A 10,416-nucleotide genomic window follows, 5' to 3' on the forward strand; every position below is an offset into this window, starting at 1 on the left:
ACAATTATAACAGATTTCCTAACTAACTTTGCAGTGCAATGACACCGTATCTCGCAAGAATATGAATTCACACCAAAACTACGTCGCACTACTTATTTCTCCTAGCAATCTCTAAAACGATGCCGCAATGGTCCAAAACTATGTCGCATCACTTATGATTCCTGACATAGTCTAAGTATCTAACTGGGTCGGCAGATGAGCCTTCTTGTATCTGTCCACGAATCCTGTGTAACAATCAAATTTCCTAAAGCTTTTTCTTAACACCTTTTCGACGTTGTGCGTGTATTAGTCGTGTCTTGTGGTGTCTAAAACATGTAAGGATGTGAACGTTGGTGTGATTAATGTTTTAAAACATCACTACTATAAACAATCAAGTTTTTTTTTTTTTGGGATCAGTCAAAAAAACAAAGAGACAGGAACAATCAAAATCCAACCAAAATTGCAATAAAATATTAGTTAAGGCCGAAATATGGATTAAGACAAATTCATTCGCGTTGCAGCCACATATAGAGTTGAGACTTAATGAGCCCTGTCAAGCACATCAGCCTACTTCTCACTAATGAGCACACTTATTTCTGTAGATTTAAAGCATCAATGCAAGAGTTTGTGAATATCCTTTGATTTCTTTCATTCCAAACACAATAAAATGCAGCAGCTAGCACCAGTTTATGCACCAAATTCAGGAAATTTTTGGCTTTCATTGTCATGGTAGCTCAACGAATAGTCTTCTACCCACTACCTTCAAACCATATGATATTGCATTTCTACAATAAATACCCCCATAATCTGTAAGTGAATGGACAAGAGAAAAATAGGTGATCATGACTTTCAACATTATCTCGACAAAACACACATGAAACTGATAGTAACACCATAATTGAGAAGCTTATTCTGGGTTGATAGTCTCTCTTGAACAGCCAACCAAAGGATGAAGGAATGACGGGAAATAGGTTTTGGATACCAAACAATGCTGTGCCAAGATACAATCGGCCTACACGATCTAAAGAAGTTCCAAGCTTTTTGCACAGTGAATTCTTCTTCTTTCTCTACACACCACACCACCTTGTCTTCTGTAGCACTTGAAAGCTCATAATTAGGTATGTTGTCTGCCAAATTTCTCATGTTTTCTGTAGGAAGTCGAGGCCAACTACAAGTATCAGCATGTATAATTTTTGCAACTTTGTGAAATCTTCCCAAGGCTGGATTGTCGGAGAATCTGCCTTCAAGCAAAAGATAGAGATGTCCTGCTGGATGCCAATTGTCTCACCAAAGAAACGTATATTCACCAGTTCCAATAACATGTTTAAAACACGATCTCACCTCTTGTCACAATTTTAGTAATTTTAACCAAGCCCAAGAGCAATCAGAAGGTGGTCTAGCAGCCCAAAAACTTCGACCTTTAAGAAAATTAGATGTAATCCATTTGGTCCAAATTGATTCTGAATATAAGCAAACAAGTTCCAAAGCAAATTAACTAACTTTTCTCATTATTCACTCCTTAGTTTAGAACTTTTGTTTTTGCTGACGAGGGTTCTTTGTTTTTGTTATATTCTAGCGATATATTACCTTAACTCAGCAGTACACTTCTGAATGTAATGGAGCAATAAACGCCTTAAGAATAATGTTTAATCATGCCTCAAGAACTTGCTAAATTTCTCCTTCTTGTTCTTTAGTAAATTTGTTAGAAAAATTTCTGCACTCGTAAGGCGTGTTCGTACTACTTTCCCCAACAGGATTTTGTAACGTACTTTTTAGTAGGATATCTTGAATGTAACGTAGCTTGCTCATCCTCTATGTAACTTTTGAGTTTTGACTCTATTTTATAAATAGGCAGGCATCCATGCTAAACCATCTATCGATAAAGTGCTCTTGAAAAAAATGAAGAAAAGTTAAAGAAATTAATTTTAAAGGACTCAATCGAAACAAATCAATATAAAAGAAAACATTAACAGTTTAATTTTAAAAAAAATTAAGGGCATGTAAATTAGATATATAGATTACACTAGTGAATGCATACCATATTGACGTCCTTTGTTTTCTTGGAAAATTCTGGATTCCTATGCAAACAAATATCTCAAAGTGGTAAACAAGGATGCAAACAAATAATCAAAGTGGTAAACAAGGATGACTCTTGAAAGCTATGATCTTGGGAAGTATTATGATTCTCAAGTCCTCGAATATTCTGATGAGGCTTGATAGTTTTTTATGCAGCCAAAAATTAATGTGTATGTTGGTGCCAATGCACATAGAAATATTAATCCATACAACACTTGAGCAGCAAAGATGACAAGGATTGGAGATTAAAAACGAGGAATGGCTGCTGGATTTTCAGTTAAATTTCCTCCACCATGCTTTGTAGTCAATGCCAGGAACGCGGTAGTGGAAATTAAGATCTGCAGCTACGGAGACGGGCAGGCAGCTGCTTCCCAAAACTTCGTAAAATTTCTTTGGTATTAGCATTTTCAGCCAAATTTTTATTACTTTACCCCCTCCAAAAAAAATATTTGTCCTAAGTTATTTTTTATCCCTTCTAATTTTTCTTTTACAAATTTCCTTTACCAAATTAATTTCTATTATGTATATAATTAGGAACACATATCAATTAAGGAAATTACTTAAAAGGAAACAAAGACAGACTAAAGCAAATTTAATTACAATTAAAATCTATTTATACTATGGTGACTTGAATTAAGGTTGCAACATGAATTATTCTACTCGATACTCCAATCGATTGGAACTTATAAGAGTTATTAGAATTTAATTTTTTTTAATAAAACATAAATCAATATTATTAATCATCTAGCTGAAAATAGTCCAACAAGATTTGCTTGACAAAGTAATCTGTACTAATGGCAGAAAATACATTAAATATATCACAGATATATTTGATCTAAAAAATCATAAGCTTTAATAGAGTTACAAAATATAAAAGATTACAATGTGAATCACAAATCATCAAATGTAACTAATTAAACGAGCCGTTTCATAGATATCTGGGCATGTCTATTCCTTTAGTTCTACTATCCAACTAGTTCAAATTCAAAACTAATATTGAGATCTGATGAGAAGATCCAAGATGCAATATTATTAGAGTTATTATAATTTAGTTGGCCCAACTAATCATGCAACAAATGATAAAAAAATTAGTTACCCATTAGCATGTGTTGTCTCTTCTTTTCTTTGAAGTTATGTGGAAATCCCTAAATTATTTTACTAACTACTATTTAGGACTATAAGTAACTATCAAATAATTATCTTTTTGCACATTTTCATACCACTAGATTTTACACTTATTCAGTATCAAAATACAAAATTAATTTTCATGAAAGCATTTTTTGTAAATTCAATTTTTTTATCAACTGCACAAACACTTGGAGTGTTCCTTCGTAACAACGCATAAAGAGATGACTTTTTGTGAAACTTTCCCCACCACTTACCTAATATCACAAGCATCGCAGAGTAAGGCCTGGTTTCGATTGCCACTTTTTGAAATTTTTTTTTGCATCTTGTAAATCTTTTATATATTTTTAACTATTTTTTAACTCACGTTCACTACATTTTAAAAAGTGTTATAATAAATTTTTTATCGGACTCTAGGACTTGAGAAAACCCGACCGAAAGACTAAGCATAACAAACAAACCTGTTTGCCACGTTTACAAACTAAACACAACCAAATCTGCCACGTTTCATGCAACGTGTCAATCGGCATGCAACTGCTGCCGAGTTATAAGCTCCCTTCTCATCTCTTCGGATGGACTAAATTCATCAGTAAAAGTTTTGAGTTTCTTCTTCTTCAGTTCGGAGCTTACAAGACCAGAGTCAGATTATCTGCTACAAAATTGAAAGAGCTATGGAAGGTGAGAATGTGTCAACCCAGCCGGAGGTTCCAGGGGAGCCAACTCAGGCCAGCACTGCCCTTCTCGAAACTGCCACCGCCACTCTTCAGGGCTTTGGTCCTGTTAACAAAATCCACCAGCACCTCTGCGCGTAATTACCACTTCTTCTTCTTCTTCCTTTTCACCATTTCTTTTTTCTTTTTTTTGGCTCTTTTCCTAATCCAAAATTAATTTCTTGGCTCTTAATAGTTTTTGTTGAATGCAAATGGAGGATAGGTTATCAGAATTCAAGGGCTATATATTATCCTTTCTGCTTTACAGCTTTGAGCTTTGTATTTTTCACCCTTTTCAGTTAGTGGCTAAGAAACTAAAGTAAAATTATTAATTATTTTTAAATGGTTTGTCTGTTAAGTAATTTAGTTCTGTATTTGCTACTTTTGTGGTTTTCCAGTTAATTAATTATTTTCTAAGTGTGCTATTTTTCTCCCAATTTAGCAGATGAATTGATTCTAATTAACTGGTTAGTAATTTTTACCCAAAAAAAAAGTTGAAGATTTTTTTCAAAACATATTCTCCAGCCATAAAAATAGAACTTGTATCCAAAGATTGTAACAGAATACTTTTGGAAAAAGTAATAAAAATAGAACTCCTACAAAAAAAAAAAAAAGCAATCCAAAAAATATATTTTATAAAAGCAAAAAGAATTACTAGTGTATGTTTTGATTCTTTCATTTACATCTGTTCTTGATATTTTCTGTTGTTTGATCATTTATTTTAGATTCCATTTCTATGCGCATGACATGACAAGGCAAGTGGAGGCACACCACTTTTGCGGGCATCAAAATGAGGATTTCAGGCAGTGTTTGATATATGATAAGCCTGATGATGATGGCAAACTCATTGGCTTAGAGTACATAATCTCTGAGGAATTATTCTTGACATTGCCTGATAATGAGAAGCCCTTTTGGCACACTCACGAGTTCGAGGTAAAGGGTGGCTACCTCTTCATGCCTGGTGTTCCTGGCCCTATTCAAAGGCAAGATCTTGAAAAGGTTTGCAAAACCTATGGCAAAACTATCCACTTTTGGCAAATTGATAGAGGTGATAGTCTCCCTCTTGGAATTCCTCAGGTTATGATGGCACTTACTAGGGATGGCCAGCTCTATCCCAATCTTGCCCAAGGTATATATATTTTTTGTTGTTATTTGGTTTTTTTTTTCTTTTGGAAGTGTTTTGATATGCACATTTGTAGCCATAACTCTTTATATGATATGTAATCATGGATTTTTCTTACTTAATCATTTTGTTTGGCATAAATCATACCATGTTAAGAAAATTGACAAGTAGTTTTACAATATTGGTGAAACACTATTGTATTAGTTATTTTTAAGTGAATATTTGAGATTGAATTTTAAGCCTAGGACACAAAATGGCAATATTCTTAAACTAGTAATTTTTAACCAATGCCGTGACACATTTTGCTTTCATATTTTGTTCCGCGCTCAGTTGGTTATAGGCCTTTTTTTTAATAGTAAATCCCGTACAGTTGTAGATCATTTTTTGAAAAGCTTTTAATTTCCATTTTTTCCTTTTTTTATACTAATTTTTAAGTATTTTAATTGAATTATTCTAAAAAACTCGAAAGTCACTCGCCTATCACGATCAAAGTATGTTTTAATGGCCAGCTTTCTGTTCATAATCTTGTATAATTTGGAAAAGTTTCAAACTTTTTCACTTGCATGAAACCATGATTAGTTTATAGATTATGTTCGAAATTAATACTAATGATTTTTCTTGGTAGATGTGGAGAGTCGTTTTGGCATCTCATTTGCCAAGGAGAGGGAAAACCGGGCATACATGACTGGACCCGCTCATGCGTTGCATCCCCTTGGAAATGCAGCCGGTAGAGGGTTGCAGACTGTACTGAGAGAAGTTGATTGCAAACCGGTTGAATCAGTTCCAAGCGTCTTTGTCTAATTGTCTAAAGTTAGAACTTAGAAGTACTGTCATGACCTTTTTGTCAACAAGGCCACCTTGGACAGGAGGATATTTTGTAATTATGGAATAGAACAGGTAACGTTTGTGTTCCTTTCTGGTTTGTGTATTAGGTTAACTATGAGAATATATGTATTCTTAAATGTATGTTTCATATGTCAATATTTCTTTTTTATTATTATTTTTGTTTATATACGTCAAATCATTATAATATTTTTTTATAAAACTTTAAAAAAAAAATAGCAAGCTGAACGGAATCTATGTAGGGATGGCAATGCGCGGGCACCCGTCCCACGGGGGCTCTCGGGGCGGGGTTGGGGCGGGGGGATTTCCCCCCGCTTAGAAACGGGGCGGGGGAGCATACCCCCGCCCCATCCCCCGCCCCGTCACCTGGAAAAAAAAAGTATGTATATATAATTATATATAATATATAATTTAATTAGTTATAAACTTATGATAATGCTATTATTACTTAGATGTATTATATAATATATATTAGTATATGTAATATAATTGATTTTATCAATTATACGAATAATTATACATGTCCACTAATAGAATTTATTAATTAGTTATACTAAATTTACTAATACATTTATACTAAATTCCTAATTACACTTAATAGAATAACACTTTTTTCTTAAAAAAAAAAGCACAAACATAATAATGAATTAGTGATTGTATTTGTACCAAAAGTGAAAACTTGACTATTTTAGTTGTATTTATTTCATCATGTTGGATTGTATTCAAATAACTTTTGTTTGATTGTTTTTATGAGTTTCAATTGTAAAATTACAATGAATAATAACTTGATGATGTGTTGATATTTTAATACTTGATTATTTATTAGAATTTAACTATAATAAAATTTTATTAATCTCGCGGGTGCCCCCACAGGGGAAGCAGGGGACGGGGCGGGGGTCGGGGGGAATTAATAGGCAATGGGGCGGGGGACGGGGGACCCCTTCCCCGCCCCAACCCCGTCCCGTTGCCATCCCTAAATCTATGTTAATCATGAATTTATTTGCAATGGTATATCTGCCATCCTTGTGATTGAATCATGTCTTTTGCACATAGGAAAAAGGCAAATTTGAGATGTGGTCATGTTGGATTTCCAGGATGAGGTTTGAGTGAAGCAAAAGAGGGAAAGGTAATCATGATCAATTGTCTAATGATGAGCAAAGAAGAGAATGAGGTCTGGTTGTGCACTGAGAATCACTATAGTTTTAACCATTGACTGTGTTGTTGTAGCAAAATAGGAAGGAAGATTGGATGAGGTAGTAAGAATACACTATAATTCTGATCTTTGATGATGATGTTGCAAGAATGTGTGAGGACTTGGAAATTCACCTATATATTTTTTTATAATTCTCTTATTCAATGAATAAGTTCATTTATAATTCCTTTTTTTACTAATTTTACTCTCTCACTAGTTCTAATAAATAATAGAATTAAGAGTTTTATCTTTCCTTTTATAGTTAGGGTAAAATAGGGTTTTTGCGTATTTTGGTAATGTGATTAATTGTGGAGGTGTGTGTACTAAATTTGGTGGTTAAGAGTGAGTTTTAAATAAGAGAAAATGTGTTATTAAAAGTGCTAATAATAAGTTAGTGAATCATAAGTAAAAACACAAGTATGCGAGAGTTAAAGAAACTAATCTTGAACCGACGTGCACTGTTTGTTATCGATTGAATACACCATTTGAACACTACTTTATTACTTTAATCTCCTTGATTTTTATTGAGCTAATTAGTCCCTAATTAACCCTTAAAGTGGCCGAAATTCTTGACCAAAAGAAAAGGGAGAAAGAAACAAAAAAAAGAAATCATATTGTAATGACAAGTGGCGACCATCCAAGAGGTGTTTGACCAACTAATTTCCTTCTTATCCTTCATTTTTTGGTTCATCTTCCTCACTTTTCTTCTTGGTTGGCCAAGTGCAAGAGAGGAAAAAAGAGAGAAAAACAACTTCAACTCTAACCTTGAATCAAGCTTTGTTTGAGTGAAATCAACAAAATTAAACCGATTAAAGTTTCATCTTGGTGCTTAGGAGGCTAGAAGTGATGGAAATCTTGGGAGATAGTGGTTGGTTCTTCACTTTCAAGAGGCTTTTGGAAGGTATACGGCTAAAACTTCCTTTCCTCTTGCTTAATCTTGCTAAGTTTAGTATAGAAACTTTTAATCTTGACTTGCTATAGTTGATTGTTTAGTTTTGATGGTATAGTGGAATGTTTAGCTAGGGTTTGCATTTTTTAACTTTGATTATTATTGTTTATCTAGTAAATGATGTTATTGAGCTAGGATATGAAATTGATGAAGTGATTAATGGCTTAATGTTACTTTTTAGATTTAAAAGTTGAATTTCCAGCATTTGGTAGTGAATGTCAGTTCTGCCCTGTTTTTGGAATCAAATTGGGCTATGAATTTCTCCATGTTGTAGATTGAATCAGCTTTTGGACAAAACATAAAAGTTATAGGTATTTGAGTTAACTTTCTACCTACAAAATTTCAAATCAATTGGATTATTTTAGCTTATGTTTTGGCCAGAACACTCCTGACTGTGCAAAAACTCTAATTTTCCTAACCTGTTTTTCATGTGCTTCTGACCGTCCATTTTTTACCATAAAAATGCCAGAACTGGGTGTCGATGCTCGATCTAATATACCTAACTATAGTTATGACCAAAACACCGAAAGATGACAATCTGCCACTTATAATTTCTTCTTTAAAACTGGTTTCCAACTTTGATCTTGATGGTTTTATTGCTAGAATTGACTTGTATTTGGATAATTGAGTCTAGTTGAAGAGTTATTTTGTTAAACTTGTTGATGTGTTGAATTTGGGTTGATTTGAGGAAAAAAATGAAGCCATAAGTGGTTGGAAAATAGTGAAATACAAAGGGTATGCTGCTTAAATTTTCGCTCAAGGGTTAGGCGAGAGAACTTGAGACTTGAGCGACGACTCGAGGTTGAAACGAACTTCGATTGTTTATGGTATTCGAGTTTTCGTTAGCAAGAGGTACATAAGTTGAAATTTTTGCCAAAACTTATACCCTTAAAAAAGTGAAAGTAGCGACCCTTAAAAATACAATTTTCTCGATTTTTCATACCAAGTGCGACTTCCAAAGTATAAATCACTTCTTTATCGAAACTAAAAGAGTGAGTATAAATTTTTTAGAGTTTGATAAGCCATATGACTACTACTTAAACAAGTTTCATTTACTTGATTTTCTTGAAAAAAAACTCCTATGTTTCAAACTCTAGTGGATTTTAAACTCGTAAATAATATTCTATCGCAGATTTGGATTCCAATCAAGGAGTTGTACCTAAGCGTGATTTTGATAAGCACTAAATCTTTGGTGAGTTCTTCCAAGTACATGATTGAACATGATACTTAATTTAAATACTTGATATTTGATTGGTTTGGTCAGGCAAGAGTGTAGTTTATCGCACTTGCCGTAATGTGATATATTCTTGTTCCTTGGCTGCAATTGACTTGATATACATGCATATGACTTGCATCCTGTCTGGAATTCCAGAAACCTTGTGGTTAGTTATTCGAGTCTAACCAGCAAGAGTTTGGTCGATTAGATAACGAACCCTAAGTCCCTTGTTTTGTTGAGTGGAGTGTTATCTGCTAGACTAATCGGTATACTCGAGTATTACCATACGTGTTTATCTTGGATTTCAGGCCCGGTAGGGGGTTTGAATAACGGACAGAGATCATAGTTAAGTGGTGCTCTACTGGACTTGTTATAATTCCATGGTTGACGGAATGTCATCAGATTTTGAACAAGTGGCTACCGAACCTGCTCCCGAGAGCAAACTGTATCCTTTTACTTGACATGTTAAATATCCAATGGTTGGTTGTACGAAGTGTTATTACTCATTTTCTTGACTTATTATGCTCGCTAGTTTGCTACTTTGATACTTGCAGTTTTAAATAATGGTCAACTTGCTATTTGGAACCGCACTGAGTTTTAACTCACTCTATTTTGTTAAATTTATTTTTCTTACAGGGGATACGAGCGAGAGCGTGAAACTGGTACAGGATAGTATAGTCTAGTTTTTAAATTTTTGCGATTGTACTCGCGTTAGTGCTCGATTAGGATTGAATGTATCTAGAACTTAAATCTTTTGTTATATTTGGGATTGTATGAATGTTTAACATAGAAATGAATGTACATGTATGTTCCAAACTTGGGAGCTATTATTTCATTTACTCTTGAGGTTGTAAACTATTTTATTTGAAGTGAGTGAGCGAGTCCTGACAAGAGTTGGGCAAGCGGTCCACTAAACCTTGAGGTACGCCCCAGGGGGAGGTGGGGTCGTCACAGAATGCATTATCATTTTGCACTTGCACAATTTCTTAACTTGGGAGGTTTCTTGGATTCCTTAGAAATAACAATAAGGTTGCTCACCTTTTAATTAAGCATGCATTATCAATTTCAGATTCTCATATATGGAATGACTGTCTACCTTATTTTGTTATTTCTGCTATTGAAGCAGATTTAGTTTGATATTAATAAAATTTTTCACTCTTTCTATCAAAAAAAAAAAGAATGCATTATCATTCTAACATTTGA

General features: G+C 33.9%; 1 protein-coding gene across 8 annotated transcripts; it reads left to right on the forward strand.

Annotated features, from left to right (window-relative positions):
- The first annotated feature begins 3,744 nt into the window (after positions 1–3,744).
- LOC113735291 (oil body-associated protein 1A) lies at positions 3,745–10,029 on the forward strand. Of its 8 annotated transcripts, none has more exons than XR_011841576.1 (7): positions 3,745–3,988; positions 4,616–5,019; positions 5,639–5,910; positions 6,910–6,982; positions 7,882–7,949; positions 9,130–9,189; positions 9,850–10,029. XR_011841576.1 is itself a non-coding variant. In XM_027262314.2 (4 exons), the coding sequence occupies exons 1-4, from the start codon at positions 3,852–3,854 to the stop codon at positions 5,812–5,814; spliced, it is 639 nt and encodes a 212-aa protein (XP_027118115.1). In that variant the 5' UTR covers positions 3,745–3,851; the 3' UTR covers positions 5,815–5,994. The 8 variants fall into 8 exon arrangements, 2 of the variants coding, with proteins under 2 accessions (XP_027118115.1, XP_027118114.1); XR_011841575.1 differs by lacking the exon at positions 9,130–9,189 and adding an exon at positions 9,522–9,692; XR_011841577.1 differs by lacking the exon at positions 9,130–9,189.
- Positions 10,030–10,416: the final 387 nt, after the last annotated feature.

This window comes from Coffea arabica, chromosome 3c (genome assembly GCF_036785885.1).
Source record: "Coffea arabica cultivar ET-39 chromosome 3c, Coffea Arabica ET-39 HiFi, whole genome shotgun sequence".
In the NCBI taxonomy this organism is placed as follows: domain Eukaryota; kingdom Viridiplantae; phylum Streptophyta; class Magnoliopsida; order Gentianales; family Rubiaceae; genus Coffea; species Coffea arabica.

Excerpts from the sequence above, each read along its gene's own strand:
- LOC113735291 (XM_027262313.2), top strand. The coding sequence starts at position 3,852 with ATGGAAGGTGAGAATGTGTCAACCCAGCCGGAGGTTCCAGGGGAGCCA. Across the intron at positions 3,989-4,615 it reads ATCCACCAGCACCTCTGCGC|ATTCCATTTCTATGCGCATG; the intron begins GTAATTACCACT and ends CATTTATTTTAG. Across the intron at positions 5,020-5,638 it reads CTATCCCAATCTTGCCCAAG|ATGTGGAGAGTCGTTTTGGC; the intron begins GTATATATATTT and ends TTTTCTTGGTAG.